Here is a 19,065-nt window from a genome sequence, read left to right as displayed (position 1 = left end):
CCGGGTTGGTGTTCGTAGTCAGGTGAGGATGGGTGGTGGAAATTAAATTGTGGGCTGCTGCGTTGCCCAAGGGTATGTGCCCAGTTTCGTGTGTAGTCGGTCGGGATTGTTGCCCGGTGGTGTGCCTTTTCTACTCTTTTAGATTGGTTGGAATGGTGCAAGGTGGAGTGCCGGCGTTTCTTTGGTGTGGTTGCGAGGAAGGAGACGGCTGGGAGGTTTGGGTTGCTGCGGTTGCTTCAGGCACAGTTGACTCGGTTGTATGCGAGGCTAAATGCGGGGATTGATTGTTTTGCCAATGTCTCTGTGTACATGGAGCGTATTGGTGGGTTGCGGGACGGTTTGGCAGATGGGGTTTGGGTGCGGCTTCGAGTAGTGGAGCGCATGGACGGTGAGCGGCTTTCTTGTCTTTTTTTTTTTTTTTGCAGAGGGAGAAAGCTGTTCAGGACTCTTTCCTTTTCACAGGCCTCCATCGTTCTGACGGCTCCGTGTTGTCGAACACGGATGGGGTCCTGTTGTACGTGCGGCAGGAGTTGGGGGCGTTGTATGAGGAGTGGAAGTGGATGAGGGGCTTGCTGATTCTTTTTTGCGTTGTTGCACGTCTGGGTTGTCGGGTGTGGATCGTTCTGTGCTGGTGGGGGAGGTCTCGCTGTCAGAGCTTTTGGGTGTAGGTCGGTCTTTTCTGTCTGAGAGGGTGCCCGGTTCGGATAGACTTCCTGTGGGGTTTTATATTACTTTCTGGGATTTGCTTGGGGAGGTTTTTTTGGAGGTGATGAGGTCTTGTTTCAGGAAATGTGTCCTGCCCGCGTTCCAGTATGATGGGATCGTGCGGTTGCTTCCGAAGCCTGGTGATTTACGGTTTTTGGCGAATTGGCGACCTATTTTCTTGTTGAACGTTGATTACAAGATTGTGTTGAAGCTGTTGGCGGGGCACTGTCGTGATGTTCTTGGTTCCGTAGTTTCTGTCGAACAGTTTTGTGGTATTCCAGGTAGGTCTCTGCTTCATTGGAATTCTCTCTTTCGTGATCTGAACGTGTATATCTCTGAGTTTCGTTTGCTGGCTGCGATGATCAGCTTGGATTGATCGAAAGGCGTCCGACCAGGTGTCGTTGGGCTTTGTGTTCCAGGCTTTGGAGCGTTTTGGGTTCCCTTCGTTGTTTGTTGATTGGGTCCGCATGTTATATGCTCGTTGTAGTAGTCGTGTTTGTGTTAATAGGATCTTTAGTGCTCCCTTTCCTGGTCGCCGGTTGGTGTGTCAGGGCTGTCCTTTGTCTATGTTGCTTTATGTTCTTTTTCAGGAACCCTTCTTTCATACAGTCAAGGCTTGTGCCTTGGCTGTTCCTCTGAGGTTGCCCTCTGGTCTTCGTTTTCCAATTTGTGGGAATGCTGACGATATGGTGCTTTCTGTGGCTTCTGAGGATTCTATTGGTGCGGTGTAGGAGCTTATTTGGTGGTTTGAATTGGCCACAGGGGCCATTGTCAATCAGAATAAGTCTTGTGTGATGGGATTTGGTGGGTGGGCCTCCCACTCCAGGTGGGCGGGGTTGTTGTTTCCTGTGGTTTCGTCCATCCAGGTTCTTGGGTTGACGTGGTTCAGCTCATATGACCGCTCCTTGGCATGGAATTGGGATTCTGTGTCTCGATCTGTTGAGGTTTGTTATGGCCCTACTGGGATGCAACCGGGTTCTTCTCTGATGGTAGTAGAGTTTTGGGAATCCGGCCCCAAGTTAGTAGAGGCTTTCAAGGGGTGTGTTCCGTAACGCAAGTAAAACTAAAGGGGGAGGGATACAAATATTCCAATTTTCCGATATATATTTCCACCACCATATATATATAAAACAAGTCACACACGGGGATTATAACTACACAATGTACAATGAGGTCTCCCTCTCTGAAGACGCTCAACACTTGGCGATGCTTCTCCTAGGTAGCCCTGGTCTCGGCTTCCGTGACTCACGATGAATCCACGATAACTTTACGACGAATCTACCCTGGCCACAGGCCAGCCAAATCACAGTGCCACTGGGGGCTTTGTCGTGGAGGCCTTCAACCACAATCCAGCCTGTAGCTGGCAGGTACCGATCAGCTCCGCTGTGTAGGCCACTCCACGACCGATACTTAGGGATGCGTGCCCTAGCCAGGAGCCTCGTGTGACTCGCTGGTCACTCTCCTCATACAGCACCCCAGTGGGTGGTCTCTTCCACCAGCCAACCCCGGATAAGGCGATTCCCAACACTGCCATGCCTCAGGCAGGCTATTACTCTCAATAGAGTTCGTCCGGGAGTGACTCACAGCTTCTTCAGCAGACTGGTGAAGAGACCTTGGCTGCCTTGAGTAGACTGATCCATTGTCCAACACAGCAGTCCCAGGTCGACTCTGCAATCAGATACGTCATTAATACTGGGGCGCTCTAGGGAACCTCACTTACAAGCTTAGACACAAACGTCCACCTCTTCACTCCATAGATGGCGTTGCTGTCTAAGCGCCACCTCACCAGAGGTCAGCAGCGGCTACGTCACGAGCTGACTAGGACAGGAATCCAACACTTATTGCTGGCCTATCCTGTCACTACTAGATGGCGTCGTCCATTTGGAGTGGGTTTCGGGAGCGGACTCACAGATGGCGTTGTCGTCACTGCTCCGTGCTCCGATGCTGGACTCGGGTCCGTAACAAGGTTGCGATAGGGTTGTTGTCGGCACTGTTACGGCCCTCTCGGGTCGCAACCGGGTTCTTACTCTGATGTTGTTAGAGGTAGGGTATCCGGCCCCAAGCTAATAGTGGCTTTCAAGGGATGTGATCCGTAACGCAAGTAAATTAAAGGGGAAGGGAAATAAAGGCAAAAACTTAATACTATAATTAACACCGTCACCATAAATAATATAAAGATTATCACAAGGGGGAGGAATAAACACTATAATGTACAACGTTGTCTTCTTCTGAAGACTCTGGATGTTCACAGTGCTCAGTGATGCTAAGCTCTCGGTCCTCTTGTGGTCTCACGACGAATCCTTCGATTCTCTTGAGTCTACCCTGGCCACAGGCCAGCCAAATCACAGTTCCACTGGGGGCACCGTCGTGGAGGCCATCAACCACAAGTCCAGCCGGTAGCTGGCAGGTTCCAATCAGCGACGCTGGTTAGGCCACTCCACGAGCGATACTAGGGTAGCCCTAGTCAGGAGCCTCGTGTGATCCCACAGACCACTATCCTCGCCACAACACCCCAGTGGTTAAGCGTCTCCACCAGTCAGTCCCGGGTACGACAATCCCTCAACTGCCACGTCACAGGCAGGGTAACACCACAGTGTTCATCCGGGGGGCGACTCACAGCTGCTGCAGCAAACACTTGGAGACGAGACGGCTGCCTTGGGTAGACTGACTCAACTTCCATTACAGCAGTCCCAGGTCGACTCTGTAATCAGACACGTCATCAGTAACGATTACACACTAGGGCACGTCACTTACCGGCTCAGACCCAAACGCCCACCTATCCACTCCATAGATGGCGTTGCTGTCTGAGCGCCACCTCACCAGAGGTCAGCAACGGCTGTGTTATGGGCTGACCAGGATGGGAAACTAGCCCTTGTGGCTGGTATTTCCTGCCCTCACTTGATGGCGCCGTCCATTTGGAGGGGGTTTTGGGAGCTGACCCACAGATGGCGCGGTCGTCACTGCTCCGTGGTCGGACGTCGGGCTCGGGTCCGTAACAGGCACGCCTGTTGACGATTTATCGGCAGGCACTGATTGTTGCTTGTAAGGTTCTTTCTAGGGGTGTGGTTTGTGACTCAGTGCTTCCCTTTGGATCGGCGGTCAGCTCGGGGATTGGAGTGTCAGATTTATTGTTATGTGAGGTGTGGGAGGTACCATCCGGTTCGCCGTTCTATGTTGGTCTTGTGCGTGCAGGAGGGAGGTGTTGGCATCTCTGACGTCTTTACCAAGGCTTTGGACTTGCTTTGAGTGGCGCTGCATCAGGGTTTGGTGTTGGGTGTGGGGTCTTAATGCGTTGAGTGTCTACTTTTGTTCGGTTCGCTTTAGTTATTTGGTGGATTTGGAGGCTAGTTGTGAAGTTGCATTCTTTACGCCTCCTGTGTATTCCTGGGCGGTTGGGAGCCTGCGGGCCCTCTGTCGTCACCCTGAGTTTATGTCTCTTTCGTGTCCCGGTGGTGGCATTTAGCGCCACAGCAGAGGGAATTTCTCTTTCGTATGTTGCATATGTCGTTGCCTTCGAATGATTGTTTATGTATGCTTGGGTTGTGCGAATCTGCGGAGTGTGTCCACAGTGGCTTGTGTGAGTTGCAATTACGTGTTTTGTTTTTGTTTTCGTATTCAAGGTTTGTTTGATTGGTTGCCGGATGTGATTGAGGTGTTTTGTGGGCCCGAGTATCGGGGTGATGTTTTGAAATTTTTGTTTCCTTTCCTTTCCTCCAGGTTCCCGGCGGCTTCGTAATACTCTGAAAGTCTTGGTTGCCAATTATGTGTATTGTGTGTTTGGGTTTGGCGGATGGAGAGCTATTGGCTTGCCTGGCTTCTGGAGTTTCTGCGGGGGCCGCTGCGGTGTACCTGGTGGTGGTTGCTGCGTGCTTTTCCGGCAGACTTTTGTAGTAGGTTCACAGATGCATTTGTACGGGGTGATACTTTGAGACCGGCGGGGGGGGGGGGGTGGGTTCAGGAGGGTGCTTGGGGGTGATTAACGTCTGGGCGTGGTTTGGATGCTTGCACGGCCTGGGGTGTGGGTTTGTTAGGTTTGGGTTGGTGGTGTAGGTGGGTTTTCATTTTTGTCTTCCCCTCTCCCTCCTTCGGGCCTCCTCGGCGGTGGGTGGTGTGGGTTGTGTGAGTGTTGTGTTCCTGTGCTGCTCCCGGTGTGTGTGTGTGTATGAGCTGTTCTTACTGGTCCCTGTGTGTTCCGGTGGGTGTGGTCGTGGTCTCGTGTGTGTGTGTGTGTGTGTGTGTGTGTGTGTGTGTGTGTGTGTGTGTGTGTGTGTGTGTGTGTGTGTGTGTGTGTGTGTGTGTGTGTGTGTGTGTGTGTGTGTGTGTGTGTGTGTGTGTGTGTGTGTGTGTGTGTGTGTGTGTGTGTGTGTGTGTGTGTGTGTGTGTGTGTGTGTGTGTGTGTGTGTGTGTGTGTGTGTGTGTGTGTGTGTGTGTGTGTGTGTGTGTGTGTGTGTGTGTGTGTGTGTGTGTGTGTGTGTGTGTGTGTGTGTGTGTGTGTGTGTGTGTGTGTGTGTGTGTGTGTGTGTGTGTGTGTGTGTGTGTGTGTGTGTGTGTGTGTGTGTGTGTGTGTGTGTGTGTGTGTGTGTGTGTGTGTGTGTGTGTGTGTGTGTGTGTGTGTGTGTGTGTGTGTGTGTGTGTGTGTGTGTGTGTGTGTGTGTGTGTGTGTGTGTGTGTGTGTGTGTGTGTGTGTGTGTGTGTGTGTGCGTGTGTGTATGGTGTGGGTTCCCTTTCCCGGCTCCTGCGTGTGCCGATGTTTCTGTATTTTCTGATTCCTGTGTGTTCCAGTCTTATTATGGTGTCCGTGTAGCCCTTCTGGCTCGCCCTGTCCCGTGCTGTCTGTGTTCCCCTTTTATGTTCATCTCTTTGTTCCATTATGTGCTCATTCCTTTTTTTGTGTGCGCGTGTGTTTATATTCGGTGTTGGTGCAGAGTGCATCGTTACTTGCTCTGTTCCTGTTTTGTGTTCATTGTTCTGTTATTACTTTGTAGTTATATTTATTTTTGTATTTATATGACCCTTGTTTTAATGGCCTGTGGCTTTAATGGTTATCTTTCTCGTCTTATGTTTATTACTACACCTACTTTCTACTGTTTGTGCCGGGTTTGATCCTGTGTGTATCCATGTATAGCTGAGCTTTTTCCTCCGCGGTTCCTGCATATGCCGGTTTTTTGTTTCCACTGTGTGTGCATGTGTGTGGGTCTGGTTTGTCTCTCCTGGTTCGTGAGTGTTCCAGTGTATTATGTACTTTCTCTGTGCCCAGTATGGCTTGTCTTAACACGTGTTTTCTGTCTCCTTTTATGTAATTCTCACTTTGTTCACTTGTGTGTTTTGTGTTCCGTATACTGTACAAGGTTCTGGGTTATATGTGATATAAATAGTTTTCTTCTTTTTACCTGTTTCATGTTCTGTTTGTGTATTGTTCTACTGTCCTGCTTTTCTTTTTTGTATATATTGTATTTATGTTATAAATAAAATAATACCTTCTAATTCATACCTTCTAAAAATACCTTCTGATTACGTATTACTGCGTATTACAATATACAATCTTACCGGAGAATATATATTAAAGAATTAATGTACAGGAGAATATATACAAAATCACACGAAGATGTCATTTCCACTAGACATGGTAATACTGGCTGAAGACGGTACACATTGGGGGTTGGGGGGGGAGGGAATTAGGGAAGATATCTAGCAGTTACCGGTCGACCGTTATACCTACGCCATTTAAGACTTAGATCACAGTATACCCGTTAGTTATACCTCAGTTATATATAAAAATATATTCTACATCATAATACATACACTCTGTAGAGAAAAAGTCACAGTAACGTGGCTAAAATATGTTGATCAAACCACACACTTGAAAGTGAAGCCTGGACCATTCTCAAGTTGATCACAATCGACTTAAGAATAGTCCAGGACGGACCGAAACGTCGTCGTCGCTTCACTTTCTAGTGTGTGGTTTGGTCAAAATACATACATTCAATATCGTAATATACCTAATATGTCCTATATAGCATTCCATAGCATAGACACGTAATCGTATTTGCATAACACACGACAATAAGCTTCCGCTATGAACTCTAGGTTACTAGTGTATTTCCAAAATGATATTATAAATACAATAATATTGGTGATAATAGGATAATCAACCTAGATATAACTATATAGTTTGAACACATCATACACCAGCCACAATATGATCATACTGGTATATGTGTGGTCATAACCGTGAGAGTTGTCAGTGTGGCAGGATCGTGTAGTGAGTGTAGGTTGTCAGTGTGGTATGATCGTGTAGTAAGTATGGGTTGTCAGTGTGGCAAGATCGTTTAGTAAGTGCGGGTTGTCAGTGTGGCAGGATCGTGAAGTAAGTGTGGGTTGTCAGTGTGGCAGGATCGTGAAGTAAGTGTGGGTTGTCAGTGTGGCAGGATCGTGAAGTAAGTGTGGGTTGTCAGTGTGGCAGGATCGTGAAGTAAGTGCGGGTTGTCAGTGTGGCAGGATCGTGAAGTAAGTGTGGGTTGTCAGTGTGGCAGGATCGTGAAGTAAGTGTGGGTTGTCAGTGTGGCAGGATCGTGAAGTAAGTGTGGGTTGTCAGTGTGGCAGGATCGTGAAGTAAGTGTGGGTTGTCAGTGTGGCAGGATCGTGAAGTAAGTGCGGGTTGTCAGTGTGGCAGGATCGTGAAGTAAGTGCGGGTTGTCAGTGTGGCATGATAGTTTAGTAAGTGCTGGTTGTCAGTGTGGCAGGATCGTGAAGTGTGGGGTGTTAGTGTGGCAAGATCGTTTAGTAAGTGTGGTTTGTCAGTGTGGCAGGATCGTGAAGTAAGTGTGGGTTGTATTGTGGGTTGGTGTTGTCGTTGATCCTTCTTTATGGACAACCCAACCCAAAACTCGGTGGAGTGCTTATATTTTACCAGGAGATCACCCTGGGCGCTTCTTGCTCTTGGAGAGGGGCTCAACGTCACACGTTTAGGGGATGCGGCTCCAATACTTAGCCTCGTTGTCACGTGCACACACCCACTCGAGCCACTGTGACTCCCCACTCTCTCCTTATGTGATATGATCTCCTCAATCCCCTTTGACTTATTATTATTCCGTTCTACCCTGTCCACAGCTGTGGTTCTTGGTTCTTTCTCTCTCTCTCTCCTTCTTTTCTACTTCCTGGGAAGCTTCACTAGGACAAGGGCAAACACCAGCAAATTTGAATACATTTACTGGACAAAGCCCATACACAATACATACACACATATAATAATAATAATAATGAATCCTACACTCTATACTATTTCAGTCAGGTTGCACTCCAACACCATCAGAACTCTATCATCTGCTTATCAAGTGGTATCCTATCTCCTGATTCACCACCTAATACTACCAACCTCCTCAAGTAGGTCAAGTCTTATAACACAATGTTGCACTATCAGCAAGAGAATATATATCTATAAACATGTGCAAGGAAAACCAGCGTATGAATGCAATAACATAAATATTAGTATAAATGTTCCTTGATATACAACAATGATCAATCGATCACCCTATCAATCCTAGAACACATATGTATGTCTCTGCAGGTAATCCAGCCTACGACTGTAACTCTATACTTCAGTATCAGTACTCCTTGGAACAAAAATGGCAAACAATCACTCACCTTTCACTGCGTCTTGCACGCTAATGACAACCAAACACTCTTCCAACTCCCTACAAGTAATCAACCAGAACTTCCCTTCCACATCTGGAAGCTCATTACCCTGATATCTTCAAGTTCTTCCGGGTTTATCTATCAGGATCCTCTGCAGCTCCTCCAGGCTGCTGCACCTTGAGCAACAGTGGTGCTTCACCACTTCTACCAGGGCCCTCCACAGCGCTCCTGGCTGCTACACCATGAAGTCTTCCTTGATCAACAATGGTGCTTCACCACTGGTATCACGAAAGCATGTAAACTCTGCTCCACTGCTTCTCCTCTCACAGGTTGAGGTCCAACTCCTCACTATAGGGACTGTTCTTCCACAGAGCTCAGTACCTTCCACAACCTTGGAGTCTCATCAACTACTCCCTCTCTGCTGGCTTCGAAGTTCTCAGCAACTTCTTCCCCAGACAAACCTGCAACCCATTGACGCACCAATAAAAATATTTTCCCATTAAACACATAAACGAAAATAACCACACAATATGTTCACACCTAACATCTCTTTGCTCTCTACATACTGAGAGAGTGGACTCCCCCGTTTGGGCTGGTCCATGCTCGCCTTGTCCGGCGGGTGGCTCCTCACTCTGGGAGGGGTCCTCCACCGCCAGTCAGTTGGTTCCAGGCAGTCGACGGGAAAGGACATGCTGCTCGTCCCTCAAGCTGTCTCTCTCATCTCCATCCTCTTATTTAGGTTTCCTGCCTTACCAACACATGTCTAACGTATCAATAAAAGTTCGCTATGATCGCTGGGCACACGATCAATTACCGGCAATCACTGTAAACTGGTCAAAATTGTGCTTACCACAAAAAGGTCCCCCTGCAGGGCGCTCTCCCTCTGATGGAGTCTGACTTGGGCGCTCCCACGGCCCACGATAACGTCTCTGGACAGCTTAACAAACTCTCCTTGCCGTCCAGGACTTGAGACCACACATTCCTAGCTCGATTCCACAGCTGGAACGTCTGCACACTTCCTTTCTCTTGAAGGTCTATCAAACAGGGGATCCTCTCCAACGGGAGCTCAAACGGAGTGCAGCTTCCCCTCACGATGTCTGGTACTCAAGTGACTTAAGCTCCTCTCAAGCGAGCCTCACACCTCCACCAAACTCTCCACATCTTGTGTCAAGTCATTAACTTATTTTCTTATTCACTGCCCATTATCTTAAATTGTTTATCAAATCCAACCAATTGTTTTACATCTGTATCTTCATCTCTATATTTCGTAGACCTTCTAGTCAGGTCAGGCCTGATAGAATAATTCTCAAAGGGGAGACTCGTTTTTCGGCTGCCTGGGGTCATAACAGTTGTCAGTGTGGCAGAATCGTGAAGTAAGTGTGGGTTGTCAGTGTGGCAGGATCGTGAAGTAAGTGTGGGTTGTCAGTGTGGCATGATAGTGTAGTAAGTGTGGGTTGTCAATGTGGCAGGATCGTGTAGTGAGTGTGGGTTGTCAGTGTGGCAGGATCGAGTAGTAAGTGTGGGTTGTCAGTGTGGCAGGATCGTGAAGTAAGTGTGGGTTGTCAGTGTGGCATGATCGTGTAGTGAGTGTGGGTTGTCAGTGTGGCAGGATCGTGTAGTGAGTGTGAGTTGTCAGTGTGGCAGGATCGAGTAGTGAGTGCCGGTTATCAGTGTGGCAGGATCGTGAAGTAAGTGTGAGTTGTCAGTGTGGCATGATCGTGTAGTGAGTGTGGGTTGTCAGTGTGGCAGGATCGTGTAGTGAGTGTGGGTTGTCAGTGTGGCAGGATCGTGTAGTGAGTGTGGGTTCTCAGTGTGGCAGGATCGTGTAGTGAGTGTGGGTTGTCAGTGTGGCAGGATCGTGTAGTGAGTGTGGGTTGTCAGTGTGGCAGGATCGTGTAGTGAGTGTGGGTTGTCAGTGTGGCAGGATCGTGTAGTGAGTGTGGGTTGTCAGTGTGGCAGGATCGTGTAGTGAGTGTGGGTTGTCAGTGTGGCAGGATCGTGTAGTGAGTGTGGGTTGTCAGTGTGGCAGGATCGTGTAGTGAGTGTGGGTTGTCAGTGTGGCAGGATCGTGTAGTGAGTGTGGATTGTCAGTGTGGCAGGATCGTGTAGTGAGTGTGGGTTGTCAGTGTGGCAGAATTGTGTAGTGAGTGTGGGTTGTCAATGCTGTGAAGGCCATGACTCAGCCCGTTCTCTTTCAAAGAACGTCACTTTTTTACTCTTATGCGCACTAAGGCTATATATTGTCATAACAGAAAATGAAAGCGGCTCGCGAAAGTGATGTACTGTCTCGTTTTCTGTTTTGGGTTTTCCGGCTTAGTCTGTTAGGTCAGAATAGTACAGTTTAATTTAACAGTTTTCTTGACATTTTGAAACCTTAGGAGAACTTGCTACCTTCATAACCTACCAGAGGACCAAAAAAACTTGCTGTTTTGGGTCCACTTCATTTCGAAAATAAATTTCCATTTTGGAGTATAGCAATTTTTGGCCTTAGCGCATATGAGCGAAAAGCGACGTAATTTGTAAAGGACAGGTTGAATGACGCGCCTTTCTTCCAACGTCGGCTTCAACTTGCGATTGATGCTGTGTCGTCTTGGGCCATTAATTATGGCTTCAACTAAGACTGGTGCTATGACCTGTACTCGGAAGCAGGACGTTTTTTGACCCCATTTTGTCACTTTATGGTAATCCTCTTTTGTATAAGGATTCTGCTAAACTTTTGGGGTTAATTTTTGACACTCGTTTGTCTTGGTTACCCCATATCTCTTAACCTCGAGTTGAATGCCGAGTTGAATGCCGAGTTGAAGGTGCTTAACTTGCTTATTAAGATCTTGTCCCATACTTCCTGGAGAGCTGATAGGTGCACGCTCCTTTTTACATTCCTCTCTTGTTCTGTCTAAACTCGATTATGTCTGTCCTGCTTACTCGTCTGCCTCTCTCTCAACTCTTCGTTGTCTTGATGCTCTTCACCATACTGGGCTTCGCCTCAACTCTGGTGTCTTTCGTTCGACTTCTAACCAGAGCTGTATGTTGAAACCGGCATCCTGTCTCTACAGGATCGCCGTGATTGCTACTGTCTTCGCTACCTTATACTGGCCCCACAACTCCCTTCACTCTTGCTTATGTCATACTTTGACCATTACCCCTCCTGTTCGCTTTCATCACCTTTCTCTTTCTCTACGATTGTCTAGCTTGCAAGGTTCTTTCTCGGTTCGTCTTACCAATGTTTCTCCTCGTGTCGTTCCATCCTTGACCCCATGGAGGATCCCTCTTCCTAAGCGTTGTACAACCTTGACCCGCATGACTAAAGCTTTTACCCCTCCTACAGTTCAGAAACGCCTTTTCGTTGCTCACTTTTCTTCATACTCCCTCTCCATCTCCGTCTTCACAGACGGGTCTAAGTCTGCCGACGGTGTAGGCTACTCCGTTGTATTTCCAGACTCCACCTATGTGTTGCCTGCACCCGGATTTTATACAATTTTGTATGCTCTTCATCACCTGCTTTTTCGCCGTCATTCTTCCTTTGTTGTTGTAGTTAACTATCGTAATTCAGTATTGGCTGTTTCTTATCTCTAACAGATATAAAACAGGTTAGGCTGGGTTCCCAGCCATATTGGCGTTTCCTTAAATGTGGATGCTGCCGCAAAGGAGGCTAACCGCACTTGTCCCATTTCCTCAAAAGTGTTCCTTATTTCGACTTCTACCCTGTTAATCATTCCTCAATTCATGTCCATTGGTAGGGTCGTTGGTTTTTGTTACTGGTAACAAGCTGCGTGCTCTTAAGGGTTGTGTGTCCTCATGACCTTCCTCCTACCACCGTAACAGGCGATGGTAAACAGCTCTGGCGAGGTTACGTCTTTGCCATACACGCTTAACTCGCCGGCATTTAATGGAGCCTTCTCCTTATTATCCAAACTGCATTGTCTCTCTTACGGTCGTGCATATCCTTGTTGAATGTCCCGACTTCTAGGATGTGCATGCGTCTTGCTTCCCAACTGTCCCTTGCAGTCACTTGTCCCTTGATAGAATCCATGGTGATTCGGATACCTTTGATGTTCCTTATTGATATTTAGCGCCTTTTGAATATCTTGCACATTTAACGGTGCTAAAAAGCGTCCCCGGCTTGGTGACTTCTTTTGATAGTTAGTTACTTACATCAGGGTTTGTTTGATCAGTCCTCTCTGTAAGTTCATTGACTTTGACAATCCATCAGCATCAGTTTACCTTGTTTTTGGGCTCATCACTGATCCTCTGCTGTGTGTGGGGCAGCTTTTGCTTCAGATGTTCCATTAGATTTTTTCGCACACTTTTCTCCATCATTTTGCATGGTCTGCAAGTTAAGAACACTGGCCTGTAGTGCCAGTTTGTCTTCTGTCTATCACCCTTCTTGAATGTCGGGACTACATTAGCCATCTTCCAAATTTTTGGCAGTTCACATTTTACCAGTAATTTGTTGTACACCATGGAGAGTGGAAGGCCTTCTGCTCCTTCCTTTTGCATCCATGGTGAGATTTCATCTGGGCCTATAGGCTTTGTCACATCCAAATCTAGCAGATGCTTCCTTACCTCCCCACTAGTAACCTCAAACTCCTCTAGTGGTGACTGGTTAAATATTCCCTCTCTTATCTCTGGAACGTTTCCTTGCTCTACTGTGAAAACCTCCTGGAATTTCTTATTGAGTTCCTCACACGCTTCCTTGTAGTTTGTAGTGAATCAGTCTGCCCCTCTCCTCAGTTTCATTATCTGTTCCTTCACTGTTGTGTTTCTCCTGATGTGGCTGTTCAGCAATTTTGGTTAAGTCTTTATCTTGCTCACTATGTCATTTTCATTTTGCTGCTCTGCCTCTCTTCTCACCCTGACGTATTAATTCCTGGCGCTCTGGTATCTTTCTCTGCTCTGTAGAGTACTTTTATTTCTATAGCTTCTCTATGCCCTTGTACTTAGTTGCTTTGATAGTTTTCATTTCTGATTAAACCATGGGTTTCTTATCTGCATTTCGTTTTTTTTTTCATTTGAACTGGGACAAACTTGTCTGTTGCCTACATCACACTTCTGTGTGATGTAGTCCATCATGTCTTGAGCCATCTTTCCTCTGAGCTCTGTTTCCCAAACGATCTTCGATAGGAATTTTCTTATCTCCTCATAGTTTCCCTTGCAAAATGCCGGCTTTTTTCTGCTCCCTTCCCTGAGTGCCTTAACTCAACTTTGGTCAGGTACTCAAACATCAGTACACTGTGATTACCCATTCCTACTGGGGCCTCGAAACCGATTTCCCTTATGTCTGAGTCGTTCAGAATGAAGACTAGGTCGAATCTCACTGGTTCATTGTTGCCTCTCATTCTCGTGGGTCCCCTGAAATGCTGACTTAAAAAGTTCCTTGTCACCTTCAACAGATTCGCTTTCTATTTTTCCTCACCTCCATGTGGTTTCTTGTTTTTCCAATCTATCCTTCCATGATTAAAGTTCTCCATGATGAGCAGATGGGATCGATTTCTACAGGCAGCAGCAGCTGCTCTCTCAATTAAAATATTAACTGCCATGTTGTTTCTGTCATACACTTGCCTGGGTCTTCTGTCATTTGGTGGAGGATTATATATATCACTGGAACTACTACTCTAGGTTCTCCCCATCGTCATGGTGTCTGTTATGAAGTCTGAACTTTTTGCAGCCCAGAAAAGCCATATCCTCGCAACTACATTCCTCTCTCATCAGTAGGGCCACTCCGCTTCCTTCCCTTCCTTTCCTCTCTTTTCTATTATAGTGTAGTCCTGGGGAAACACCGCATTCGTTATGATTCCTGAGAGTTTTGTTTCTGCAAGTTCAATGACATCTGGGTTCACTTCTTGTGTTCTTTCCCTAAGTTTGTGTGCCTTGTTTGGAATCCCATCTATGTTCGAGTACATTACCTTGAAGATGACTCTCTTCTGTCCATCCTCAGTTTTTCTTGATTCCACTGGAGTTGGGGGACATGGAGTGTCTGGGATGGGAGGGCTTAGGAAAGAGGAACTATGGAATCTGGGTGTAAGGGGAGCTTGTAGGATCTAGTACAGGGGGACTAGGAGGGTCTGGGGTGGAATGGTTGAGAGGGTCTGGGGACGGGGGTCAATTAGGGCATGGGATGGGGAAGCAGGGGGGGCATGTGGTAGGGGGGAGGGAGGTCATGGGTTGGGGGAATGCTAGGGGAGCCTGGGGTGGGGGCAGGGAATGCAGGGGAATCTGGGGTGGGGTGGGGGGGACAGGGGGGGTCTGCGGTTGGGGAGGCAAAGGGAGCTTGGGGTGGGGAAACTGGAAAGGGGATGTGCTGGAAAAACATGAGAGGGCATGGGATGTGGGAACAGGGGAGTGCCTGGCGAGGGGGAACAGGGAGGGCCTGTGGAGGGGGAAGGGGGTTGGGGAAGAAGGGCATTAGGGAGAAACATGAAGGGCCTGGTGTCAGGGTGCTTGGGGGTATGGTCTGAAGAGGGTCTCTACTGGCTGGGGAGGTGCAGGTGATTGGTGGGGAATGGTTGTGGTGTGGGATGGTGGGAGGCTTCTGTTATATTCCTTCCTGGGGATACTGGCATGCTTGTGAGGGGATTCCCACTCCCCTCAAAAGTTATTGAAGATACTGAGTAGAGTTCTGTGGCTCCTCCATCCCCAATCCTTTCTTTGCGTCTCCTCCTTGTTTCTGCAGCCTTCCTTCTATCTTCCCTCATAATGTCCCGTTGCAGAAAGACATCCTTGTATCCCTTTAACGTCATAAAACTGCTCTTCCTTAATAGGATTTCCTCTTTTGTTACCTTTTTTGTGAGCACTACCTTTATCAGTCGTTTCCTTTCCTGCTTGTAGCTGCCTAGCCCGAAAACCTTCTCTATGTTGCCATTAGCCCAACTATATCCAGACCCTCCAAGATCTTTGTCATAGTTGCTCGATTCTTCTTTCTCCACTCCTCTAGGCTTGATACTTCTGGTCCCTGTACTCCAACAACTATAACTGCTCTTTTCCTGTACTCCTACAACTATAACTGCTCTTTTTCTTTCCAGCATTTGTTCAGTGCACTTTCCAGCTTCCTGGGAAGTAGCCGCATTCATAGCTGCTTCCTCTAAAGAGCCCTTGGCACTTGGGTTGTTTTGCAGCATTTCTGGAAACAAGTCTCTCTCTGGAAGGAACCCTCTGTTATCTTCATCCAGTTTCCAGGAGGTTGTGTACCTCAAATGGTTCGAATTTTGATTTCCCTGAGTCTCTTTATCTCTTCCTTGGCATCCCCCAACTAACTCCAAAGGCTTTGTATTAATGTATGTATTTACTGCAGTTCTCTGCTGAATCTCTGTAGTGCCTGGTTGATCCAGTCACAGATAGTATCCATCATTCTCCCTCATCCCTGTGTGTTATGTTCCTCGGTCATTTTCCCTCCCTGTTCCACTTATATTAAGTGGGCCTGCGATTGAGGCAGTGAGAGAGAGAAGAGAGAGAGAGAGAGAGAGAGAGAGAGAGAGAGAGAGAGAGAGAGAGAGAGAGAGAGAGAGAGAGAGAGAGAGAGAGAGAGAGAGAGAGAGAGAGAGAGAGGGGAGAGAGAGAGAGGAGAGAGAGAGAGAGAGTGTGTGTGTGTGTGTGTGTGTGTGTGTGTGTGTGTGTGTGTGTGTGTGTGTGTGTGTGTGTGTGTGTGTGTGTGTGTGTGTGTGTGTGTGTGTGTGTGTGTGTGTGTGTGTGTGTGTGTGTGTGTGTGTGTGTGTGTGTGTGTGTGTGTGTGTGTGTGTGTGTGTGTGTGTGTGTGTGTGTGTGTGTGTGTGTGTGTGTGTGTGTGTGTGTGTGTGTGTGTGTGTGTGTGTGTGTGTGTGTGTGTGTGTGTGTGTGTGTGTGTGTGTGTGTGTGTGTGTGTGTGTGTGTGTGTGTGTGTGTGTGTGTGTGTGTGTGTGTGTGTGTGTGTGTGTGTGTGTGTGTGTGTGTGTGTGTGTGTGTGTGTGTGTGTGTGTGTGTGTGTGTGTGTGTGTGTGTGTGTGTGTGTGTGTGTGTGTGTGTGTGTGTGTGTGTGTGTGTGTGTGTGTGTGTGTGTGTGTGTGTGTGTGTGTGTGTGTGTGTGTGTGTGTGTGTGTGTGTGTGTGTGTGTGTGTGTGTGTGTGTGTGTGTGTGTGTGTGTGTGTGTGTGTGTGTGTGTGTGTGTGTGTGTGTGTGTGTGTGTGTGTGTGTGTGTGTGTGTGTGTGTGTGTGTGTGTGTGTGTGTGTGTGTGTGTGTGTGTGTGTGTGTGTGTGTGTGTGTGTGTGTGTGTGTGTGTGTGTGTGTGTGTGTGTGTGTGTGTGTGTGTGTGTGTGTGTGTGTGTGTGTGTGTGTGTGTGTGTGTGTGTGTGTGTGTGTGCATATCTGTTTGTATATAAATATTTTAACTATTGTCGTCAGGGTTACATTCGAATGAGAATTCAATACTGTCTGTGCTGGAGGCGGGGATACCATGAGGTCGCCTGAGGTGACCATTAATTGTCCACTTGCGTGTGAGAGTCCGCGGCCCACACGCGCATGGGTGGGTAGGTTGGCAGCACATGGGTGGGTAGGTTGGCAGCACATGGGTGGGTATGTTGGCAGCACATGGGTGGGTAGGTTGGCAGCACATGGGTGGGTAGGTTGGCAGCACATGGGTGGGTAGGTTGGCAGCGCATGGGTGGGTAGGTTGGCAGCACATGGGTGGGTATGTTGGCAGCACATGGGTGGGTAGGTTGGCAGCACATGGGTGGGTAGGTTGGCAGCACATGGGTGGGTAGGTTGGCAGCGCATGGGTGGGTAGGTTTTCAGCGCATGGGTGGATGAACTGTTGAGTGAGTGAGTGTTTATCCCTGCCGCAGGTGGGGGATGCGGGTGGCGGCGAGGCTGCGGGCGGCGCTGGCGGCAGTCTGCGGATTGTCCATGGTGATGATGTGTGGCTACTGGCGCCTGCTGGTGGGCCTGCCCACACCTCCGCCACACTCACAGCCACACCATGGACGCCTCGAACATCGACCTCACTACACTCACACTCACGGAAATCACTACCTCGTCCAGGAAAGTTCCGTCCAGATGCTAGGGAAGTACAATATCAACCACGGGAACTACATCAATATCCAGAAGCAACTCAGCTCACCTCATAGACAAAACACCCACGATATATCTAGTTCCGTCCACAGCCAGAATGACAGTACCCACAGTCAGGAGGACAGTATCCACAGCCAAGATGACAGTACCCACAGTCTGGAGGACAGTACCCACAGCCGAGATAACAGTACCCACAGCCGAGATAACAGTACCCACAGCCGAGATAACAGTACCCACAGCCGAGATAACAGTACCCACAGCCGGGATGACAGTACCCACAGCCGGGATGACAGTACCCACAGCCGGGATGACAGTACCCACAGCCGGGATGACAGTACCCACAACTATATAAAAGTGAATAATGATCCCAGAAAAATGAATAAGACAGACAAGAATGTGAAGGAAGCAGATGGCAGCCCCATGGCCAGTGCTCCTGGCTCCGAAGTGGTTCGTCGCGGCCAAACACAGTCAAGACGTGACAAGAACGAGTCAGATCAGGACCAAACAGAATCCGGTGCTTCAGACCCGAGACATGAACGGAGAGAGTCACATCACCACCAAACAGAGTCACTACTGAAAGAAAACGCTAATTTAGATAAAGAAAATAGCCAACAAAGTTATAAAATTGGCAAGTTACATTATGAAAGTAACCCGAAATCATATAAAAGCAGTAAGAATGCTAATCATAGCAATGTATATTATAGAAACAGTGATCAAGAAGGAGCCGCAGGGAGAACAGACTACAATTTTAGTCAGACAGGAAAATATTACGTGGAACGTGATGTTGCACACGACGAACGAGGTCATGAGAGGTCACAGGACGACGAACGAGGTCAAGAGAGGTCACAGGACGACGAACGAGGTCAAGAGAGGTCACAGGACGACGAACGAGGTCAAGAGAGGTCACAGGACGACGAACGAGGTCAAGAGAGGTGGCCTCGGGTCATCCTGTTGATCGCCAGCTGGCGGAGTGGGTCGACCTTCCTGGGGGAGCTCCTGGCCACCGCCGTTCAAGACACCTTCTACAGGTAAGAATTATGACAAATAATTCCTGTTCGCATCCGCTAGTGTGACGGGCGCGCCGTTAACAGCCTTCACTGGTCCCATAGTGTGACGGGCGCGCCGTTAACAGCCTTCACTGGTCCCATAGGGTGACGGGCGCACCGTTAACAGCCTACACTGGTCTCATACTGTGACGGGCGCGCCGTTAACAGCCTTCACTGGTCCCATAGTATGACGGGCGCGCCGTTAACAGCCTTCACTGGTCCCATAGGGTGACGGGCGCACCGTTAACAGCCTTCACTGGTCTCATACTGTGACGGGCGCGCCGTTAACAGCCTTTACTGGTCCCATAGTGTGACGGGCGCGCTGTCGACCGACTTCACTGGCGCCATAGTGTGACGGGCGCACCATCGCCAGCTTTCACTGGTCCCAAAGTGTGACGGGCGCGCCGTTAACAGCTTTCACTAGTCCCATGGTGTGACGGGCGCAACATCGTCAACTTTCACTGGTCCCATAGTGTGACGGGCGCACCATCGCCAATTTTCACTGGTCCCATAGTGTGACGGGCGCACCATCGCCAACTTTCACTGGTCCCATAGTGTGACGGGCGCACCATCGCCAACTTTCACTGGTCCCATAGTGTGACGGGCGCACCGTCGGCCAACCTTCACTGGTCCCATAGTGTG

At 48.5% G+C, this 19,065-nt stretch overlaps 1 protein-coding gene across 1 annotated transcript in view; it reads left to right on the top strand.

Moving 5' to 3' along the window:
- Window positions 1-19,065, top strand: part of LOC123760893 (uncharacterized) — a 177,961-nt gene that overhangs the window by 22,824 nt on the left and 136,072 nt on the right. The window contains exon 2 of the mRNA XM_045746700.2: window positions 17,152-18,405. Within this exon, the coding sequence (XP_045602656.2) occupies window positions 17,159-18,405 (1,247 nt within the window). The 5' untranslated portion in view covers window positions 17,152-17,158. The remainder of the gene's footprint in view (window positions 1-17,151; window positions 18,406-19,065) is intronic.

This window comes from Procambarus clarkii, chromosome 3, assembly GCF_040958095.1.
Source record: "Procambarus clarkii isolate CNS0578487 chromosome 3, FALCON_Pclarkii_2.0, whole genome shotgun sequence".
Lineage (NCBI taxonomy): Eukaryota > Metazoa > Arthropoda > Malacostraca > Decapoda > Cambaridae > Procambarus > Procambarus clarkii.
This window is presented reverse-complemented; position numbering and strand designations above follow the sequence as displayed.